This window comes from Trachurus japonicus, chromosome 19 (genome assembly GCF_045865225.1).
Source record: "Trachurus japonicus isolate A0001 chromosome 19, Traja_1.0".
In the NCBI taxonomy this organism is placed as follows: Eukaryota; Metazoa; Chordata; class Actinopteri; order Carangiformes; family Carangidae; genus Trachurus; species Trachurus japonicus.
In genome coordinates this window covers 3,735,837-3,760,459 of record NC_140925.1, presented here as the reverse complement: position 1 = coordinate 3,760,459, position 24,623 = coordinate 3,735,837, and the positions used below count along the sequence as shown (strand labels likewise).

At 42.8% G+C, this 24,623-nt stretch overlaps 1 protein-coding gene across 1 annotated transcript in view; it reads right to left on the bottom strand.

Annotated features, from left to right (window-relative positions):
- Positions 1–24,166, bottom strand: part of LOC146967154 (scavenger receptor cysteine-rich type 1 protein M130-like) — a 54,758-nt gene extending 30,592 nt beyond the window's left edge. The window contains exons 1-4 of the mRNA XM_085762183.1: positions 24,132–24,166; positions 23,672–24,048; positions 15,445–15,759; positions 15,071–15,355 (exon numbers count right to left, since the gene is read on the bottom strand). Of these exons, the coding sequence (XP_085618309.1) occupies positions 15,071–15,355; positions 15,445–15,759; positions 23,672–24,048; positions 24,132–24,166 (1,012 nt within the window). The remainder of the gene's footprint in view (positions 1–15,070; positions 15,356–15,444; positions 15,760–23,671; positions 24,049–24,131) is intronic.
- Positions 24,167–24,623: the final 457 nt, after the last annotated feature.

Below are 24,623 nucleotides of genomic sequence, written 5' to 3'. Positions count from 1 at the left end.
TCATGTCTGTGACGTGCTTCGGTCAAAATGCCCCAAGGTTTCAGTGCCTGTCCCTTTAAATGCAAATGAGCTACTGCTTGCCCCGCCCAACCCCTTTTGCTGGTCCTAGGGGTGGTATTATGCAAATACAAAAACTAATGACATCATTGTCAGACAACTGAGAAAACAGCTCGTAAAACCACATTATAACTTAGGGAGCCTGCACATTACAGATTTTGTTGTCAACTCTCACATTTCGGTGGCTGAAAGACAAGACCAACACCCAAATATATGTTAAAGAGCCTTCAAAAAGTGATATTTCCATAACATGTCCCCTTTAAAGCCCCACTATGTAGTTTTACATAGTACTTAACATACTTACTTAAATACTTAAATTCAACCTTAAATTTCAAACCTTAAACAAAAAATTAAATAACCCAAATGGTGCCGCTGCTGAAGCCTGAGCAGGGTCGCACCAGCTGCAACGTCACTCTGTTCAGGACCGTGGTCCTGGTACACCGCAGCTCCTCTGAGCTCCAGAGACCGAGCTCAAGCACGGTCTCCCTGCCCCTCTCACCCACACACAAGCGCCCTGTGCCGGGCTGCACGGCCGGCCAGCCCCCCCTCCAGAGGTCCAGTGAGCTCTGGAGCTTTGTTCAGCAACGGCAACGGCACCAGCAACAAATTCACGTAGACTACCACTGTGTGTGCTTCCCTAGGAACAGGGTAGCAGACAGTTGCTCTTCTCAACCACATTACCAGTATCACAAATCCTACATAGTGGGGCACCTACCCTGACCCTAACAAAGCTCTGCAACAATATTTCTAACTGCTAAGTTAAAGTCAGCAACAATCAAGATCTCCCGCCTGAGTTGTAACTGATGACAGACACTTTCAGATCCATTCATGTATTTATGGATGTATACACTAGGGCTGTCAGTTTAACGCGTTAATAAGATTAATTAATTACACTGCAACTTAACACGTTATAAAAATTAACGCAATTAATTCTGAGATTCTGAGTGGCAACTCAATGCGCGAGCATTTTAAATTTGGCCCATTGAATGACCTGCAGCAGGCTACTTGGCAGTGGCACGTCACGGTAGCACTGGCACCTGACGTGTCTGGACGTGTTGGTCACTTCCCACCTGCGTCGCTAGTCAAAGCAGGGTGACAACAGACATGGACGCGACTCACAGCCCGGACGCCCTGCCTGCGGAAGCAGAGCCGGAGCAGCGCGCGTCCTCGCAGGCGCTTGGCTGGTCGCACAGGGAGCTGCTTCTCCTGCTCTCTCTGCACCGGTCAAACATCGACTTCACTCGCATCTATACTCGTCTGTACTCGGTTTTCCACACACACAGGTCTGCCTCTAGCTCTGTATGAATGGATGTGTGTGTGTGTCTCGTGTGCAGACGCAACTGACAAATATTTATAGACGGACAAGCAACAACTTAATTAATCATCATTTAATTATTTTATTTTGAAAATTGACTGGATTCTCTTTTCTCCGGATTCGCCTTTTCTGTGCCTGACTTCCCGTCTGGTACGATCTGGTTTATCCAGCTTGACAACGGCGCTCGTGGCTCGTGTGAAAAATAGAACAATGAGATGAGAGCAACATGCATGTGCACACATAGGGCCCAAAATGTGCTTGAGTCCCCTTTGCCTCATTAACAAGTGCCTTTTTAAAAATGTGAACAGACGCCGAACTGAAACGCTGCAGCGCGCTGCGCTGATGTGCTTGACCAGTTTCTTTTAAATTTCATTTATGAAACGCACTTAAATGTGGATTTCAAATGTGTATTCAATTGATTAGTCATGCAATACAATTTTGTAATGTCCTAGAATTCAAATTCTTTATTTGGGTACCTTAAGCAGATATGAGATTAAAATGTGATTAATTAGATTAATTCATTACAAATACTGTAATTAATTTTTTTAATCGCCCGACAGCCCTAATTTACACCTTTACAGATTTATGTATACTTACAGATCTGTGTATGCATTCACAGATCTTTGCATGCATTTGCAGATTTGTCTTCACTTGCAAATTTGAATATTATGACGGAGTATTAGAGCCACATTGACAAATAAAAAAATCACAAACTTCGAGAATAAAGTCGTAAATTTACAACTTCATTCTCGTAATATTATGACTTTTTTCTCGTAGGAAATGTACGACTTTATTCTTGTAAATTTATGACTTTATTCTCTAAGTCTGTTTTTTTTTTTTGTCAATGTGGCCCTAATACTCCGTAGTAGAATATAGATTAAGGATTTTTTTTTTTACACATTTACAAAAATGATTACGCACACACAGATTGAGATACACATTTGCAAATAATAGAGTAACAATAATACATCCACACATGTCCCTCAGTCCTACCTGAGCTGCACAGCAGCAGCAGCAGCATCAGGTCGTCCATGTCCATGTAGACGTCCGTCTTCATCTCTGTCTCCTCTCTGACTGCCGGACTCGTCCTCTCCTCGTCTATTAACCTCAGGTTTTATCTCGTCATTAGCTCCATGAGGTCAGTACATCTTATTAAACATCACATTACTTGTTATTTCCTGAATGACGGTATCATAGAAACACATCTGCTGCTTTCTCAGCTTAAGTCACGTATATTTTTATCTGCTGCAAGAGGGAGACCACACGAGTTTTAAAGTAAATTTACTTAAATTAATTTACAACTAAGATTAAAACAACATAGTAAATGAATCTGTGATCTGTTGAGTCAGTAGTGAATGTAGTGTTGTGTGTATGAGAGATGTGGTGGAGACGAAACCAAGCATAACAAATAAACCAAACAGGCAGCAAGTGGTCAGAGAGAGTGTGACTGATTTAAAATATACACAAGTGGACAAAAATGTTGGTACCTTATGTTAAAGAAGGAAAAACACACAATTTTCACTGAAATAGATAAATAACAAAGACAGCAAAGCTAGCAGGTGTTAATGCCTCGTATTATGTGCTGGGACCCTGTTTGTACTGTTGATGAAGTCTGGTGCTGTTCTGAGCATTATTGTGGCCATGAGTGACTTTTCTGATGGCGGTTGGCTCTTGGCTCCATAGACAGCAGTGTTTTGCTATTGTGCGGTCTTTGCTGAAGTCGCTACAACTCGAGATGTTTGCGGTCGGCAAACTTGATCTCTGGAGGGGGTGTTGAACTCGTTCTCATGGTGCGTTAGAGCATGGGTTACATTTGCGCCGGACTATCCCTTTAAGTCCATGTCCCTGGAGCCTTTGCTCCACAGCCGAACCACAACCTGCTGCTGCTGCATGGCTCCAACACAGAGAACAGCAGGTGTGTGTTGTTACGATGCCCAGACGCTAAGGGTCCATGTTGGTGACAAGTTGGTTTAACACGAGTCCTGACCTCATTTATGATCCTGAAATACTTTTTTTCTCTCCCTTTATTTAACCAGGTAAAAAACTCATTGAGATTTAAAACCTCTTTTCCAAGAGTGACCTGGCCAAGACGGCAGCACACAAACAGCTCAGTTGCACATCACACAAGACTCAAATAAAATACAATCACACATTTCAGGAAAACATGATTAAACAATGCAATCACACGATCCGATTGAGCTCAATTCTCTGTCTATTATAATTGACCTGAATTCACCCAGAGTTACAAGATATGTCAGTTTCAAGTCCTTCTGCACATCATTCCAGGTCGACGGGGCTGAAAACTTAAAAGCCTTTTTGCCCAGTTCTGTTCTCACTCTTGGGACCTGCATCTGTATAATGTCCTGACAACGCAGGCCATATCGGCTGAGGTTTCTACACATGTGTACACACAAATATGTAGGCCAAAGTCCAAGAATAGATTTATAAATAAAAGTCAGCCAATGAGAGAGTCTACGGACATACAGAGATGGACAATGTGTGACAGCATATAAGGAACAGTGATGTACACGATAGCTGCAACCAGTAATAAAACGCAAAGCACAGTGATATACAATATCCAGTTTCTTTAAAAACTGATCAGGTGCGTTCATTAAAAAGCAGGTCTCCGTAGTCCAACAAGGGTAAAAAAGTTGAGTTGATCAAGTGTTTTCTGACTTGCAATGAAAAACATGATTTATTCCCAAAAAAGAAACCTCATTTTTTATTTTAACTCCACATGAATAATATTAACATTCAAACAACACTTATATAAAACATATACATCCTCTCTCCTCTCCACCCCCCGACTCCCCCCCCACCTCCTCTCAGAGGTTCAGCTGCTGCCTGTTGCTGAGTGACTGATATCAGATCCCAGTGGTTTCTGTCACTGAGACCGACCTGATAACATCTGCTGCTGAAACAAATTCTCACGGAAATGTTAAATGTTTCTTTTTTTAAATTTTTTATCAGTTGCACTATGTCGCAATATTGCAGCTCCTGAAACGATACGATCAGTGTCAGCTCTGAATTTGAACCCACATGCACACACACGCACACACACACACACACACACACACACACACACACACACACACACACACAGAGCTGTGAAGCTGCTTTAACAGGAGGTGGGGGTCAATGTAGTCCAGTCAGAATAAAACCAGGAAACGTTATTCCCTGAAGTTAAAGGTACCTGAATGACCACAGAAGTCACCTGGAGGAGCCCCTGCTGCTGGGCCTGGGAGACCCCTTCCACAGAGCAGGACACAGGTGCTCTCCAGTGGACGAGCTCCTCACGTCCCCTCAATTTGAGGAACCAAACATGACGTCCTCACCCACTGCAGTGACTCATGACAGGACCTTTGCATCACACGTGTAGAAACCAACACTGATCATGTCAGTTGGACCAATGAGACTAAGGGCCCAAATTGTGCTTGAGCCCCTGCCCTTTTGCCTCATATTAAAAAGTGCCCTTTTTATGTGTTTTTTATGAGTAAATAAATTCCTGTTGTGCATGGGATGTAAAAAGTGGCAGTATAAAAATGCTATTATCTCATAGCGTGGTTAATGTGCAGGTCACAACTTGTCCACCAGAGCGTTGTGGAGTTGTTGGATTGTGTATTTGATGAGTTTGATGAGGGAAACCAAGAAATCCCATGAGCCTCCGTGGCGTAGCTCTGAGCAGCTCACGGCTCTGCTCCGCCGTTCTAAAAATAGCTCGTACTGACAAATAAAGGTAACAAACCTACTGTTATGACTATAGGTATTATGGCAATAGGCCAATTTGCCAAAATGTTTAACTATCCCTTTAAATATAATTTAAACAGGATCGGATTCCCCGGCCACACCATCACAGACAAAAAGATGGATCAATTAAAACCAGTTCTCCTTTCATTATGTAGTGCCCTTGTAAAAAAAAAAAGAAAAAAAGAAGTTAATATCTTGTTTATTTAAACATGTGTTCAGTTAACAAATGCAGTAATATTTTGAAATATTGTTGGTTAAATTACGGTACTGCTGTTGTGAAAGACGTTATCATTAATATGAACTATCCCTTTAAATATAATTTAAACAGGATCGGATTGCCAGGCCACACCATCACAGACAAAAAGATATATCAATTAAAACCAGTTCTCCTTTTTATTATGTAGCTTGTGCCCTGGAAAAAAAAAAAATTAAACATGTGTTCAGTTAACAAATAGCCTATGCAGTAATATTTTGAAATATTGTTGGTTAAATTTTGGTACTGCTGTTGTGAAAGACGTTATCATTAATGTGGAGAAATGTATATATATATATATATTTATTTATTATTCTTATTGAATATATGTGGTACTTTATTTAGGATGATACTGAAATTTCCTGTGCTCTTGTCGTTTCCTCTGTTTATTAGGGTAACCAGGCGTCAATCTTTTATTAGCCAATCAGTGCCAGTCAGAGGTGAGCGTCAACTACCTATCAGATTCTGAGAGGGGGGCGGGACTAAAAGAAAGGACGAGACTAGGCTCTTATCTGGCTAATGTCTGGAGAAAACGAGGAAAAGAAAAACAAAGAAAACGTAAAGAGCTAGTTGTAAGCGGTTTGAAAGTGTTTAAAGTTATTATTTCTACTGAAACTAAAAGCTGGAGGTTTTATCTGTGTGGTATCGGGTACAAAATGTTAAGAGTGAGCCGTGTTTGGAGCTGTTTCAGACAGTAATTATACTAAAAGGTAGGCGACACCATTTTCTGTTGTGTATCAGTGCTAGTTAGCCTCAACTGCGCTAGCCGGGAGAAGAAAGGAGACTGTGTGTGTGGGGGAGAATATTTTGCGCTGGGATTTCTGAGTGAGTATGGACATTATGTGAACTGGTGACAATACGAATGTTAATGGGAATGAATAGTAGAGTTTATTAGTGTTGTGAATTTCTGCATAGTGTGCCTACACGCCTGCCTGCCAGCCTGCTGCCACGCACCTTCTCCTCTGAACAGAGGGTTTGAGGAACCTGCTGCTAACCGTTTCTGAATTTCCAAGGATCCGTGAGTACTGAGAAAACACTGTTCATGAGGATTCAAATGAGCTCCAACATGCACGCCAGCGACATGATACCAAAAAAATTTATATTTGGAGTTGAAATGTTTACATCACACACATAAACAAGATAGCTATAAAATCAGCTAACCAGAGGGGTGTACTGCGAAGCCAGTTTAGTGGGTTAGCGAGGTATGTTGAGTCTAAAGCCAGGCTCTCCTGTACTACAAAGGTGGCTCTCTTTTAACCCAACTAGATCACCATGGTAACTTATGCTTAGCTCATGTTCAGAGTTGAATCATAAAACTGGCTATAAAAGCGCTGCTGTTTCACTATTTTAACTTATTTTCAGCTGCGCCACCTTTACTTTGAAAGTCCAGTGGGTCAGAACGGAGCGTTTGTACGGAGGGAGAGATCACGCTGATCCGCTGCTGTTGACTTTCTCTCTGAGTGTCTCCGCCGAGAGTTGTCTCCGCCTACAGTTGTTCTCCTCACCCGTTGAGCTGAGTGTCAAGAGGTCATTATAGCCTATATTTTACTTTTATATACAGTCAGTCACCACTGAAAGAAGTAGTGTGCTTGCAGCAGGACAGATAATCAGATCGATAATCGGTAAAGTTAATAATTTCACTTAATGTGGCCGTGAATAAATCAATTCCGTGTTTCGCCTGTTATTTTTCAGTGTTGCCCAAACGCAAATCTTGAATAAGTCTCCGCTGTTTTCACATTTAAAAAGGTCTTTGTTGTCTTTGTACAGAGACAATATGAGATTTGCTTGTAGCTACAGCACCTAAAAAAACCCACTGTAGCCTATTCAGCCTCGCTTCCAATAAAACACACACTCGCGTTATAACTGCGATCAGTGAAATATATAACAATATAAAACACAATTTAAAATGACAGTTGATGTTGCTCTAGTTTATTTAAATGGATAAAGCTTCATATTTAAAAGTTGCGCAAGAGCTGTCAGAAATCAAAAGCAGAAACAGTGTTGCTGCAAATACAACTAGAGAGGAGTCTCTTGTTGTATTTGCAGCAACACTGTTTCTTCATGCTGTGATCGTGCTTTTTTATATCGCTCATACTGAAATCAGCCCGTTGTGGATCCATTTCGTGCAGAAGTTGAATCATATGACGCCAAATGCCTCCTTTGATGTGAACACGCAGACCATAAAGCTGAGAGCCGGACTTAACAAACCAAGTTGATAACCAGCTTCGCAGTACCGCGTTAACCCGGGCCGGGACTTGAGGTTTTGTTGAGCTGGAAGATGAACACAAAGCCTGGCCATGTTGAGCCTCCTTCGCAGTACAGGCCTCAGGCCTCTCTGCACCCTGCAGAGTCATATTCGCTCGGTAAAGTAGACACATACCAAATTTCATATTTTTGTAGACTCCCTCCACTTCGCCTCCCATGCTAAAGGTGTTAACAGGTGTAAACGGGTATTTTATGACAATTCTGTAACAAATTAGATTTGAGTGGGAGGGCTGCAATTAAAAAAGTCAAACTGAGAACTGGTGATAAAAGCAATACAAATAGGTAAAGCAGTTTTTTCAATCCGACAAGAAGTGAAGTGATATCACCGCGTCCAGTAATCGTGAACAAAAAATCGTGAATTGAATCGAATCGTGGGTTGAGTGTATCGTTACATCCCTACTGGTCACACTTCACATATGACAAGGACAATGCCCAGGACGCTCTGTAAATCAGAGCAGAAATCGCGGTGATCCACACCACCAATGTGAAGCGGCATCTACACAGAGCTCATCCAGAAATACACGCGACGGTAAGCACACATGCTAAGGTTATTTTATTAGATAAACCACATGTTTCTGCTAAACATGAAATGTAATAGAAGCTAAAGGAAACCACCATTAAATTGTATTGATTAGACGATTGACTCGTTGAATGTGTGTGCGTGTGTCTATGTGTGTGTGAGAGAGAGATCTACTGTAGGAGGACTGGGCGACAAAGATCACAACTTGATTCCCCCCTTATTCACCCTCACAGACACAGAAGACTCTGATGATGACACAGATGATCATGGACCAAGTGGAGATAAAGCTAGTGCTGCTATGCAACCCAGCAGCAGTTCATCTCTACAGTTTTCCTCAGTTCTTCTAGAACAACAGACCAAGGAGCAGGCCAGATGGACTGGACACAGGTTTACCACTCACAACAACTGAAGATGAGGACTTTGTGCTAATGTTGGAGATAGTAGATGGGAGACTGACTGCTCCAAAGAAAACTAAAATAAGAAATTTGATGTTTCTGTGCCTGTATTGTCGACTCTATCTCCTATATCATTCCATAACAGATTGATGGATAATTCCAATGACTGGATATTCTGGAGAAACATTTCGTCGACTAAATCCACCGCAATTTAGCTGACTAAAACTCTAAAGATATTTCATTGACTAAAACTAGACTAAAACTAAAATATTTCAGATGACTAAAATATGACTAAAACTAAATTGTATTTTCGTCAAAAGACTAAGACTAAAACTAAATTAGAATTTGTTGTCAAAATTAACACTGGTGGGGGGTCAGACAGTGACGGAGGAAACTCTGACCAAACAGCAGCAGAAGATTTGTCATGAGACTCGTCGGTCACTCAGGATGACGGCTTCATCTTCATCATCATCATCATCGTCACTGAGGTGAATCTGTTCTTCTCCTGCAGCGCCACCATCAGGTCACAGGGTCAACACAGATTCTTTTAGACAATAATCTGCTTCTTTATTTATCCATTTACACTGAAATCACTGTTCACAATTTTCTCATCAGAAATCAGAATCAGAATTTTTTTTTGCCAAAAGCAGTAAAGATCACTTAAAAATGTATTATTAAAATTAAAAGTAAAGAAATGAAAATAAAAAAATATTATAGAACAAACAATACACATGCATATATACTGTTGCGGCTGTCTTTCAAAACAGCTGCTGAGGAACTTAAAGCTCTTTGCTGACACGTCCATAACAAAAATCAAAAAAGAGCCAACAAGCGGTTATAACAAGAGGGAAAAATAATACTAGGTGAATTTCAGTAAATAATAATGATAATAACGTTGAGATGATGTTAAGGTGAAATGACGGTCAACAAAAAATATTAAGAGCATCTTGTTCTCTTTGTGTTCAACACTCCCACCACCACACACAATAAGTAAAAGAAAATAACCACACACCCCAAAGTGTCAATGCAATGATGTAAAACCTATGTAAAGAAACAGGCAAAATATATTTTGGCTCCTACATATACTATATATATACAGAATACCTCTTATTTAATTGGTTAAAAACAGGTTAAAACAAAAACAGCACACACACATCAACAACTTTTCTGTTAGTTGAAAAAGAAAAAATGAATAGACTGAATGTAAATAAAACACTTGAAATTAAGTCTTGTTGCTGCACTGACAACACTCAGGTTACAGGACAGATGTTGAGTCCTCTGGTGCTGCAGTGCCTCAGTCCGACCACGGGGGGCAGGCTGCTCTCATCCTCCACACTGAGGGGAGAGAGTCAACAGGTGGAAACAGCCAGCTGCAGGTTGGAGCATTTTCCCACGTGGTTTCTGCAGCAGCAGAGATGTGACAAACAAACATACCTGTACTTTACTATACTACACTACTTATACTATTATAATACAACTCTTAACTCATCAGCTGTGTTCAGCCCCTTGTTCTCACTGACCCTCAATTTATAACAAAAATATTCATGAAGAAACTGTTGAACTGATGAATAAATTCACACACACTACAATACACATATGATGTAAAAATCATGAAGAAGACTTTAGAACAGAATAGAAGACTATAAAATGTGTCTATAAAAAGGGAAAATTTAAATGATATTGACCGTTTTAACTTTTTATCGATATTCATGACATTTAATTATCGAATTTAACCGTTTCCATAGGGCATTTTTAATCCAATATTGCTTAATGCAAATAAAAACGTGTGGATGGCAACATGGTTATAGTCAGGAATCATCAGGTAACTTGTGTGTGACAGACGGTTCACACAGATTTCCTCTCTGCTCTGCTTCAGATTCACAAAGTCCCAACAGTCCTGAAGATGATGATCCAAAATCCAGGTGTTTGCTCTTCACTCATCTTTGGATGAGATTAATTGATGAAGAAAAAAGGATTCATAACTTTGCCTTTGACAGGGTTCGTACGGTCATGAAAAACCTGGAAAAGTTATGGAAATTGAAAATGCAATTTCTAGGTCCTTGAAAAGTTATGGAAAAATAAAATCCTCTGTAAAGTTTTGGAAAAGTCATTGAAATATTGCGTGGTTAATACTTTGGATGTGTAATAGGCCTATTAAAAAAATTAATAGTGTGGCTCTAGCCCCGAACATTTCTTATTCAGCGAGTTAAACAGAAAGTGCACATTGACTGAGAAGGTAGTTTTGTAATTTCCCGGTCACAGTGAATGCAACACAGGCACGACGCCACGACCAATCAGAGAGAAGTGTTGTGGAAGCGGAGAATACTCCTCCGTGTTTTATTGGCTAACAGCCAGGTAACCAAGGTGACAATCTGAACTCTAGCGTTCCGAGCGGTCCCAAAATCATCAGAAAAATGGAAAAATGGACGACATCAGGCGGTTTTTTACACGGAAAAGGGGAGACGTTTCTGCAGTTGTGGTGGCTGCGCGGCAGGGCGGACTGGCCACCGAGAGTACCGGGAGTTTTCCCGGTGGGCCGGTGGGTCAGTGGACCGGCCCGGTACGACGTGGTGCTTCAAGTGACGCACTGACGTTAGTGTATTTACATTTACATTTACATTTGTGTTTACAACGTCAATGAGCGCGAGGAGTGCCTACCGTAATTAATTTATTCTCGGTCCGAATCCGCCCCAGTCCCAGCCAGGCCAGGCCAGACCGAGTCATATTATCGACACGAACTAGCGCGTCCGGTCGGATTGGGCCGTCCATGTTCACTTTATGAGCCCAAAAGAACAGCCAGGCAGCCCAGTCCAGAGAGCAGAGGAACAGAGAGAGACAGCACAGCAACAGGTGTGTGTGTGTGTGCCTGTGTGCCTGTGTGTGTGTGTGTGTGTGTGTGTGTGTGTGTGTGTGTGTGTGTGTGTGTGTGTGTGTGTGTGTGTGTGTGTGTGTGTGCCTGTGTGTGCCTGTGTGTGCCTGCGTGTGTGTGCGCGTGCTACCTGCTGTAAAATGTAGGCTTATATATTGTATAAACATAGTTGGCTGAAAATCTTAGGACATGTTTAAAGCTCATCCATGTTGGAGCCTCCTTTCATATTTTATAGAGATGAGAATAGGGCAGAAGTTGTGGAAGAAGAGGAAACAGCCTTTGAAAGGCTGGTTGAAGCCAAAAGATTTAACAAATGGGTTTTGTTTTTGCTCTCCAGCCACAACTCCACTAGACCAGTTCTGAATGCCAGAATTAGGGATGCTCCGATCGATCGGCCGCCGATCGTTATCGGCCGATATTGACCCTAAACGGGATGATCGGTGGGCTCTCAAAGTGCCGATCAGAAAAGCCGATCGCATATTAATTTTTTTTTTTTTAATTTTTTAATTTTTAATTTTTTTTTAGACGTTATCATTTCGCTCTGTGCATGTGGAGCCCCCACTCCGAACTGAAAAGACCGAGTTCAGCCGCGCTAGAGCGAAGTGGGAGTGGGGGAGAAAGCAAGAGGGACAGATCTGCAGCGTTTCACAGACAAGCCACAATGCAGAGTGTAAACAACGTCACCAGGTTCAGCACCATGGACAACTGCATGTGGGGGGGGGGGATTGACTGCCTTATTACCTCAAATAAACAAGCTCGCCGTATTTCCTCAAATAAAAGCCGGGACACCGGTATTCAATTAATAGCCGGGGCTTTTTATAAACGAGCAAAGGCAGGCCGGGTCAAAAAAAAAAAAAACTCCGTCGCCTGGAACACTGACGATAGCTTATATGATCAGAAACTCTTTCAACTTGTGTGTGGACTGTCTGTGAAGACTGACGGGAGTGAAGCTGACCTCTCCTCTGCTTCAGAGAGGGACAGTCTTGCACTGTCGGACAGCAGGTCTCTGCTCCGTGTCCGGGTCCCGGTCGGGACGGGAGACGGACCGCAGCACACGCTGTGAATATGCTATACTAGTGACGCGCTACAGCGCAACAGAGAGCCAGGTCCGACAACGCAGCAAGGAGAACAACACGTGAGGAAGATGAAGATGAGCTATTGAACGATGAGGAGGGATTTAGAAATAAAAGTCCCCCTCAGATAAAAGCCTGTCCCAATAAAGGCCAGTCGACTAGGAGTTTAGTTTGTGCTAAGGTTATTTATCCATAATCTGTGAACTTCTAAGGGCTATTTAGCGATGCAGTGGCAGTAAACTGCATGCCTCTTTTTGTTTAAAATGATTTTGAAGCCTTTTTTGCCTCACTCGGGGAGTAAGGCAAGTAAATTAAGTAAATTTTATTTATTTTTTATTTTATTTCATCTATTGCTCTTGACAGGGCATGTAATGTTTACACAAATAAAAATTTGTGTAAAGATCTTGATTGTATTTATTATTTATTCTAGTACAAATGGTTTTACCACTTTAAGTGGTGCACAAATACAGGACATTGAGGATTATTATTATTATTATTATTCTCCCATCCATTCTGTGATCGGTGATCGGTATCGGTATCGGCAGATTTGTGATTCCTGTGATCGGTGATCGGATCGGCACCCAAAAATGCTGATCGGAGCATCCCTAGCCAGAATGCCTCATTTATGTGTTAAAAATCACAGAATTTTTCTGGGGGAGTGCCCCCAGACCCCCCTGCTAAAGTGCTTTAGATAGGCAGCAAACCGAGGGCCGATGAATGGATGGAGCGATGGAGAGGGGGGGTGGGTCTTGAAAATTCATTTAAAGGTTATGGAAAAGTCATTGAAAAGTTATGGAAAACCATTGCTAAAAAAGTGTATGAACCCTGCTTTGAAAGCATCATCACTGTACTTTCAGTCTCTAAACCAATAAATCAGTGTTGTTTCTCCAAGAGATACTGTGCTGCAAAAACCTGTTGATCACATGAGACTGAGAGGAGAGATGAAACCACAGATGATTTCCTCCTGCAGGATCTCAGTGAAACTCTAAAGGGAACATCTGAGGGACGATGCTGGATTGTTGACTGAGCTGATGGACAGGTGTGTGGCAGCCGACGAGTCTGGATGTTAGACAAGTTCGTCCTCTGCAGCAGCCTGGACTCCTTCTTCTTCAGCTGGCCCTCCATCAGCTGTGGAAACACCCAGGTTCAAAGACTGCAGCTCTATGGCCTCCTGCTGGACTGGACTCTGCCCCCTGGTGGCCTGGAGAGATGTGGCAGCACACAGACAGGAGACTTCAGTTCAACATACAGGAGCTGAGAGCTTCATGTCAGACAGAGCTCAGGTCAACAAAGATGAGTCTGGTACCTTAAGGCTGAGACAGATGACAGCGATCATCAGCAGCAGACTGAGTGGCAGGACGACCAGTCTGATGATATAACCTGTTGGATCTGTTGGATCTGATGAGACACATTCAGTCATCACGTTAGTTCACATGACACGAGTACAACAGCTTCATTAAACAAACCTCAACATGTTTGAGTCAGTTCTTAGAGAATGAAGTCGTCTGATCGTCTCTGTGCACTGACGATGTTGGACAGACACAACAGGTGGACAGAGTTAGTCTGAAAGGATGAACTGAAGCTTCTTGTCTCCTTCCAGCCTGTGTCTGGTTGAAATGTCTCAGGTGAGTGTTAATCACCGTCTTTACAGGCAGTTTACCAAACATGATGAAGCTGAATCATCCTGCTGACGTCTGACTCATCATGTAAAACCCAGTTTCTTACCATCATGGTGCTCATGTACCTTCACTGGATCCTCTCCTGTCGTGGACTTTTCACTACAGCAACATGGACGGATGAAGAGACAATGGGCCCCTGAGCACAGACAGGTGAAACGTGCTTCAACTCACCTGAGACAGTGAGGGACAGTCGACGGCTCTCAGAGGAGAAGTTATGAGAAAAAACGTAGAGGTCATAAACACAGCTGTAGTTTCCTTGGTGGGCGGGCTCTGCAGCAGGAAACAGGAAGGAGGCGGAGTGATTGACAGCTGGCTGGGTGTAGTTGTCCGTTGTGTTGGAGGAGGTGAAGGTGAGCTGGAAGGAGCCTCCTGGGTACTGTGGCTGGATGGAGCAGCTGATGGTGAAGTTGGAGCCCATCAACACGCCTGAAAACCCCTGCTGCTGGGCCTGGGAGACCCCGTCCATGGAGGACACAGAGATGATTGGCTGGACCAGCAGGTCTGTAAACAGAGAGATGATTGGCTGAATGTTAACAGTTTCTAAAAGGACTCTGATCCAGATGTTCACTGGAGAGATAACAAGACAAAATTGATCTTAATTGTTCTGTATTTTATCTATAAAGCATCAGTAAATGACAGCTCCTTTCTGTGGGGAATCACGAGGCATCAAACTGTGCATCGTGGTTCACTGATGATTATGACATGAAAAGCACAATATGAAAGTAATATGATGTTTCTGGTGGTGAGTTCATGTGTCAATCCAGTGATGCTGCAGTCAGTGACAGTATCACTGCATCACCTGCCGTCCACCATAATGTTGTTCTACATCTTCAGTTCAGTGGAGACAACTGACTGTCACTGTGGATAAACGGAAATATTACTCACTGATGGACTTACCTGAACAGATGAGCTCCACGGTGAAGGGAGAGGGAACTGATGATGATGAACAGTCCCTCAGGGTAAATCCAGACTGAACACAGTCAGTGTTCATCCCCCACACAGACCTCTCTGAGGACTCCTCTCCTCTTGTTGAAACAGCAAAGCCACAGTCCAGATCTCTACAGGCTACAGATGCTGCCTTCAGGTTCCAGTTGTAGTCGTCCTCCACTGGTCTCCACTCTCCTTGTTTCAGCTGCAGTTCACCTGCACAGCGACTGGCTCCTCCCACCAACCTGACAGGTTCTGAACACAGAGAAGAGAGTGAAGAATAAAAGAAGTGAGTTTGATTCAAACAGAAATGAAGCAAATCCAAACTGTAGCTCCACTTGTACCTGAGCAGGTGAGTCCAACAGCTTTGCCAGGTGAGCAGCTGGTTCTAGTTGAGCCTGAGCTTCTACAGTCCAGGAGAGCTGACTCATGGCCTCCACACTGGAACTCTTTGGTCCACGTTGGAGCCTCCACTGCTCCATAGAGCGCCCCCTGGAGGACTGAAGGAGCCCCACAGCCAAGCTCCCTACAGACCACCTCTGCATCCTGCTGGTCAAAGTCATCTTCACACACTGAGGACCACCACTGGTTAGACTGGTTGGACCTGACCTCCAGTCTGCCTGAACACAGACTGGTCCCATTCACCAGCCTGACAGAGTCTGCAGAGAGAGACACAACATTTAAACTTTGATCCTGACCTTTATTTACTGTCATATCAACTTTAAAGTCATCAGCATGTGTCCAGAAATGAGTTCCTTCCCTGTCCCCAACACAACCATTAAAGAAACTCACAGTCCAGCTCTTGAGTCAAAGACTCAAGTCAACCAACGGTCTGGACTTCAACATCTTCACAGAAACAACTTTAACATCATCAGTTGAAGACACAAACTGTCCTCTGACTGCTGACCTACACAGTCCTCATAGTCTGACAGGGATGTCTGAATTAAGGGTTTGTTTCTGAGGACAAGAAGCAACAGGTGAGACTGATCGCAAAGCAGAGATTTTGTCAATAAAGAAGTTAACAAAACTATCACAGAGAGCAGGAGTAGGTGTTATTGGGTCACTATTACGAGGGTTGACGATGGATTCCAGAACATTAAAAAGAGCTTTAGGCCTATTAATGTTACTAGACACAAGGTTGGAAAAATAAGTAGTTTTAGCAACTTTCATCGCTTTCTGGTACTCTTGAAGACAGTCTCGCAGTATACCATATGACACCTGTAATTTATCCTTCTTCCATTTTCTCTCAGCGCGCCTGCAAGAACGCCTGAGAGAATGGATGGAATCATCAATTCAGGGTTCGGACTGGGTCTTAGAGCTTCTAGTTCGAAACGGGGCGATAGAATCCAGTATGGTAGTGCATTTGGAGATAAAGAGAGTTACAAGTTCCTCAGGACAGAGAGTGCTGCACTTATTCAAAGATGAATTTACAAAATCCTCGAAGGTGGTGCAGAATTTCAGAGAAGTATCTGAATTTATAACCCGGAATCGATGAATTGGTGGATGAGTAGGAGCAACAGAGAAGGGAATCGTAGTAGAAAACATAACAGACAAATGATCTGAAATGCAGGCACTATTACAGATTTCATTTATACTGACACAAAGGCCATAGGACAACACCAAATCAAGTGTATGCCCTTTTTCATGTGTTGGGTCAGACACCCACTGTATAAATTCAAAGGAATCAACAAGAGAGAGAAACTCCTTCACCATTGGTTTATCTCTACAACGAACATGGATATTCAGATCTCCTATGATCAGGCACCTATCATATGTCACAAGAATATTTGACAGGAGATTTTCAAAATCCTGAATAAAATTCTTATTATATTTTGGGGGGCGATAAATTAATTCAAGTACCACAGTAGGAGACAAGTTCAACTCAATGAGCTGCAACTCAAAACAATTGAGTGACATGTGGAATTTGTTTGCAGTGAAAGCTAGATTTATACACACAAGCCGTCCCACCTCCTTTACTAGTTGTACGTGGGGTACTGAAAAAGTTACAGCCAGGAGGGAGAAGCTCAGAAAAACATACTTTTTTTCCTTTTCTTTATTAGGATCCCCATTAGCACCTGCAGAAGCATCGGCTATTCTTCCTGGGGTCCGACATACACACAACATACACATAAACATTCACATATACACATAAGAAACATACATTCAGATATACACATAAGAAACATACATTTATACATGACACAACAAAAACAAACAACAAAGGCTCCCTAATAATGAACAAACCACAGAAAAAATCTGACAGACATTTGACAGACACCACAGACATCACCATTTCTCTTCTCAGATTCCATTCAATACTTCAGTACCTTGAGTACACCCGCAAAACACAGCACCGAAACAGCCCTCCTCAAGATTACCAACGACCTCCTCCTCTCCTCAGACTCCGGACACCTCAACATCCTCATCCTCCTCGACCTCACAGCAGCCTTTGACACAATCAACCACTCCATCCTGCTCTCCCGACTGAAATCTTCAGCTCACATCACTGGCACAGCGCTCTCCTGGTTACACTCCTACCTCTCCAACCGACAACAGTTCATCAGCATAAACAACTGCACCTCCACCACCGCTCCTCTGTCACAAGGTGTCCCCCAGGGGTCGGTGCTTGGTCCCCTCCTCTTCATCCTCTACATGCTCCCCCTCGGAAAAATCATCCACCATCACGGACTCCAGTTTCACTGTTAGGCTGACGACATCCAACTATACATCTCCACCAAAGCCATCACCAACTCCACCCACTCCACACTCAGTAACTGTCTCACCGAAATAAACAAATGGATGCAAAGAAACTATCTCCAACTCAACAGTAACAAATCAGACATCATCATCATCGGTCCCACATCCTGCACCAGAACAACCCAAAACTTCAGCCTCACCTTCAACAACTGCACTCTGTCCCCTTCCCCACACATCCGGAACCTTGGAATCATCTTCGACAGCCAGCTTAAGTTCGACCACCACATCAACCAGATCACCAGGACTGCCTTCTTTCACCTCAAAAACATTGCCCGTGTCCGCCCCGCACTCACCAACTCTGCTGCTGAAACCCTGATTCATGCTTTTATCACATCCAGACTGGACTACTGCAATAGCATCCTATACGGTTCATCATCCAAACTCCTCAATAAACTCCAGTACATCCAGAACTCTGCTGCCCGTCTGCTCACCCACACCCGCTCCCGAGAACACATCACCCCTGTCCTCCAGAAACTGCACTGGCTCCCCATTGCACACCGTTCAAAATCCTCCTGCTCACCTACAAATCACTTAACAACCTGGCCCCCACCTACCTCACAGACCTTCTTCACCACTACAACCCCCCCCCCCGTGCCCTCCGATCCTCAGCAGGAAATCTCCTGACCCTACCCCCCCGGACCAAGCACCGAACCTGGGGGGACAGAGCCTTCTCCGTTGCCGCCCCCACCCTCTGGAATTCACTCCCCCAACCCATCAGAGACTGTACAGACCCCCACACCTTCAAATCGCTTTTAAAAACCCACCTTTTTAAACTGGCTTTTAATCTATAAATTAAATTTGTGTATCTTGTTCTTGTATTTTAACTGTGATAATTTACTGCATTGTATTTTAAATTGTGTTTTTATGTAAGCGTCTTTGAGCACTTGGAAAAGCGCATTACAAATAAAATTTATTATATTATTATTATTAAAAGAAATAAATAAAAAGAAATAAATCACATAATAAGCATTGACTGTCTGAAGTGACTACGACCATGCACTTCAACTACTCATACACATACACTCCAAGAAAAGGGTACAACCACAACTGTAGCCAGTCCTCTTCATAACCTCAATGTATTAAATCATATTTCATTAAATTCTAAGAGATACTGTTTTAACAGCAATTTAAACCGATCTTTGTTACTTTCATGAGCAATATGAACTGGTAGAGAGTTCCAGGCAATCATCGCTCTGTACAGAACTATTCTCTGAATTATACCTGTTCTCACTCTCGGTAATATGAACCTCCCTTCTGATGTACTTCTTGTTTGATAACTATGTTGGGAAAAATGGGAGTGTAGTTTGGCATAAAATAATTTTGGTACTTGTGTCACAAGTGTATTTCTTAGAAAATTAAACAAAGCATAGGTCGACCTATGTCTTACAGGTAGCCAACCCAAACTATCATACATGCTGGTCACATTAGTTCGATAAGAACATAATAGAGTGCAACGTGCAGCTTTATTTTGAGCAGCTTGTAATTTCCTCAAGTTCTTAACAGAAGTACTTGACCAAATTACTAAACAATAATCAAGTTGGGACAAAACCAAAGCATTCAAAACCTGCCTCCTGACATCTGGAGATAGAAAATTAGAAATTATTTTTACTACTGACACTCCTCTTCCCATTTTGCCAACTACAGTATCGATTTGTTTGGACCACGACAAATTATGATCCAGAGTTACACCCAACAGATTTGTCTCATATACATGTTCAACCAAAATATTATTTATATTTAATGTGAGTGTTAGTTCAGGCTTGAACAGATACTTTGAACAAAACAATATAGATTTTGTTTTGCCAACATTGAGAATTAGTTGATTGTTACCGATCCACTTAGCCACTGAATTTAATTCCTCTTGCAATATGTTGTTCAGTTCACCTATTAAAGGGGAAGTGGCATAAATTGTTGAATCGTCCGCATAAATAGCGATGTCAGACTTCTTCAAAACAAAAGGTAGTTCATTAATAAATACAGAAAATAATAATGGTCCTAAACAGCTCCCTTGGGGCAGACCACATGTCACATGTCTCATTTTTGATGCACTGCCATTATGTAAAATAAATGATTTGTTTCCTACTTGTTAAGTAACTTTCCATCCATTTTAATGCAGTAACTGTAAAACCATAATGTTTCAACTTATCCAATAACAAAGAGTGATCAATAATATCAAAAGCTGAACTCAAATCAAGTAACACTGCACCAACTAAATTTTTCTTATCTAACTCTCTCTGCCAGTCATCAACCATCTGTGTCAGAGCAGTGCATGTGGAATGACCTGGGGCCATATTCCTAAAGATTCTTAGTGCAAAGAGTTGCTCCTAGTGGCCAAATTCTAAGAAAATTCTTAGAATCATGATGTTTTCTTAGAATTTCCCCTAAAAGTTAAGAGTAGATCCTTGTAAAGATAAAAGCTATTCCTAAAGAATCCTAGCTCTTAAGAGAGCTCCTAAGGTGGGATCTGTTAAGAGCAGGGAAGAGTGGCTTAGGAGTTCCCCAAGCAGAGGACAAAATGGTGGACAGAAGAGGCAGGAGAGATATTCTCCAAACACTGGGTGACAGTGAATTAATGAAACGCTACAGATTGTTCCTGTTCCTCTGTCCAGTTGGGTTTCCTTGTTCTTTTCTTCTCCACTGCTGTTCACTGGTTTGTGGTAGATTTCAAAGCCAACCAACACTGCTTCTTATAGGCCGGTCAGCAATCACAGACACTGATGAAAGCTGAGCCATTTTACCCTTGTTAATACCAAATTGAGTTGAAATGTTGAAAGTTGAAAGTGCAAAAATTACCAGCATGGAAATTAATATAAGCAAATAAGTTTCACTATGTGAATACTGTGCAAGTTTTCACACATTTTGTAGGATAATTTTAAAGTATAGCTTACTATTCATTTAACAGATATTTTCTTTTATGTGAAATATTTTTTTACAATTACACAGTCTTCATAAGATTGGATTCTATGGTTAAATTTATCGATTTGAGTGTCCATCCTTTGCCCATTATCACCAAAAGTATATTTTTTATCTAGCTTTTGTAAAGTATATTTTGGGGGCTTTTTGGCCTTTAATTGACAGAACAGTTGAGAGAGAGACAGGAAATGGGAAGCAGAAAGAGGGGGAATGACATGCAGGATAGGACCGGGAGGGTGCTCTACCAACTGAGCTAAACACCGCCCCTTTATCTAACTTTTAGGATCAACCAATCACAGTGTTTGAAATGATGACTCATACCTAGCAACGGGGGTCAACCACACCTCCTCACTAAGATAGGAGTTTCTGTCCATTCCTTGCTCAGAGTTCTCTGAGAGTGTTCTGGAATCACTCCTAAGCTAAGACTCCTTTCTAGGAATTTTTAGGTTAAGTTATGAGCTCTCTGAGAGGATTCTTAGAATCTTTAGGAATACGGGCCCCGGAATACGGGCCCAAATTCAAAATATGTTTGAATTTGATCAAAAATAATTATCTCCATAATCTTTCCTTTTTTTTTAAATTTTACAATACAGGACAGACAACAAACAAAACAAGGTGTAAACAACAGCAAATAACAACAACTACAGTTTGTGGTTTTGTGTTTGTGTGTGTGTGTGTGTGTGTGTGTGTGTGTGGGGGGGTATGACTAGTGGCCTTGAATAAAGACAGAAAATAAATGAATAAATAAACATGAGTAGACAAAATTGCGAAATATGCCAAAAACACTATTATGAGAAGAGACAGAGATGAAAAGGTTGGTAGTTAGAAAAATAAACAAATAAATACAAATAACAATAACAAATAAATAAATAAATGGGGAGAGAAACAGGAAAAAACAAAACAAAAATGCAACGGGATCAGGCAACAGTATGGAGAGTGGATGGATGAGGAGGGGGATCCCAGAATTTATTGTATAGAATTTATAGTACACCTCGGGTCCCCGCTGACCCGCAGGGGACCGGCCCGCCGCCCCCCACAACACCTCCAGAACCCCCCACCCCCACCCCGTGTGCCCCGGACTGCGTGCGGCCCAACACCTTACCCTATATCTAACTGTGTCTGCAATTTCATATTCTATTTTTTTTTTTTTTTTTCCCCTTTTAATTAATTAATTATTCTCCATAATCTTTCCTAACGCTGGCAACAAACTAATAGGGCGACTATTGGAACCACAGAAAGGTACAGCTGGGTTCTTGAGACTCACTCATCTTTTACCCAGGTCTCTGTGATAAACATCATGTGTAGATCACGGGCGGAGAAAAAATCCTTCAATAAGAAGGTCTTTTTTGTTAGCGATCTAGCATTAATTAAGGCCATGTTTAGAGGGACGTGGGAGTGTAGATCGGGGATAGTGCCATCAATTGTCCCGGATGCTTTTTGCAATGGGTGAAGGTTCTGGTAACTGATACCTTTAGAAGTATTGACAGAACAGTACTTGGGTGACGGTGGTCTGTTATTAATTATGATTGGAATGGATGAGAGGGATACTAGTGGAGAGTGATCTGCTGATGTGTTTAAAACAGGAACATCTGGGCAGCCAAAAACAGTGTGGGGGGTGACATTGGGTTTAGTGCTGGCCTGGACATTGAAGTGAGAGAGCATTGAAACAGAGTGCAATGTCGGCGGTGGCCTGTTGGGGGCGATAGTAAAACTGTTATTGCAGCGGAAGGACACAGAGGAAGACGAGGGGGCCTGTAATGTAAACAAGAGGGGGTGTTCTGTCCAGTTCTGATTTCTATTGGTAATGTGAACAGGAATAGGGAGATGCTGAATAGTTGGGAGATCATCCTGCAGCAAGGGGGAGGAAGGAAAGTCACTTGTGGGGGTGGAACCCTCTGTCTCTAAGTTGTTGTTCTGTTGACGTCACTTACTGACAGACGAGGGGGCACACGTGTGTTGAACAGTGTGACGGATGTTGTCAGTTAGCACCCTGCTGCCCAGCCTGGAAGGGTGAATTCCGTCAGCGCCGTAAAAGACGGCGCGGTTCCAGAACAGGTTAAAATTATCAATAAAACTAAGCCCACTTAGGGCGCAGGTGGACTGGAGCCAGGTACTGAGGCTGAGGAGCCTGGTGAAGCACGATGCGCCACGGAAGAAGGAGGGGAGGGGCCCGGGGAGGGGAGGGGCCCGGAGATAAACACAGACTTCCCGCAGCTGCTCAGCAAGTTAAAAAGTTCTTTAAAGTGCTTCTTCATTATCTCAGACTGGAGGAGGGAAGTGTCATCAAATCCCAGATGGATCACCAGTTTTCCAACTGAGACTGGGAGTGGGTCTAGCAACTCTGGGAGATTTTTGAGGAGATTTGGGACGGTGGAACCTGGAAAACAATGTGTTAAGAAAGCGGACATTTCTAATGATGGAGTCTCCAATTACTGCAGTAGTTGGAGGAAACAGTGGGCGAGCAGGCGTGGATGAAGATGAGAGTTTACCTGACAACAACTTGTTACTGACCGGGGACATCTTCACTGAGTCGCGGAGAGGAAAACTGCTAGAGTGACGGCGCACTGCATCCTTCAGAAGTTTATAGCGGGCAGAGGAGGTTGCGGTGCGGGATGGAGGTTTCACTCTGGAGCCATCAGCTGTACGGTCTCCATCAGCAGCCGGCAGAGGAGCAGGTGTATGTACGGGATCCCGGTCCGATGCTGCTGGCTGGAGGACTGGAAAATCCTCAGTCGACAGGATGTCATAACGGTTTGAGGTGCTTATTGGGGGAGACTGAGCTAAATGTATTGTTTTCAGACCTTCACTCACTTAAATACAAAAAGAAAATGTTACTGAACATTTCTACCTCCACAACAAAGGAAGGAAGACACTGAACCTGACTGTCACTGATGGATTTACCTGAACAGGTGATCTCCATGGTGAAGGAAGAGGAATCTGATGATGATGAACACTCCCTCAGGGTAGATCCAGACTCACCACAGTCAGTGCTGATCCACCACACAGACCTCCGTGAGGACTCATCTCTTCTTCTTGTTGAGACAGCAGAGCCACAGTCCAGATCTCTACAGACTACAGATGCTGCCTTCAGGTTCCAGTTGAAGCTGCCGTACACTGGTCTCCACTCTCCTAGTTTCAGCTGCAGTTCACCTGCACAGCGACTGGCTCCTCCCACCAACCTGACAGACTCTGAACACAGAGAAGAGAGTGAAGAGTAAAAGAAGTGAGTTTGATTAAAACAGAAATGAAGCAAATCCAAACTGTAGCTCCACCTCTGTCTGAGCAGGTGAGTCCAACAGCTTTGCCAGGTGAGCAGCTGGTTCTAGTTGAGCCTGAGCTTCTACAGTCCAGGAGAGCTGACTCATGGCCTTCACACTGGAACTCTTTGGTCCACATTGGAGCCTCCACTGCTCCATAGAGCGCCCCCTGGAGGACTGAAGGAGCCCCACAGCCAAGCTCCCTACAGACCACCTCTGCATCCTGCTGGTCAAAGTCATCTTCACACACTGAGGACCACCACTGGTTAGACTGGTTGGACTTGACCTCCAACCTGCCTGAACACACACTGGTCCCATTCACCAGCCTGACAGAGTCTGCAGAGAGAGACACAACATTTAAACTTTGATCCTGACCTTTAGTTACTGTCATATCAACTTTAAAGTCATCAGCATGTGTCCAGAAAATGAGTTCCTTCTCTGTCCCCAAAACAACAATTAAAGAAACTCAGAGTCCAGCTCTTGAGTCAAAGACTCAAGTCAACCAACGGTCTGGACTTCAACATCTTCACAGAAACAACTTTAACATCATCAGTTGAAGACACAAACTGTCCTCTGATTGCTGACCTACACAGTCC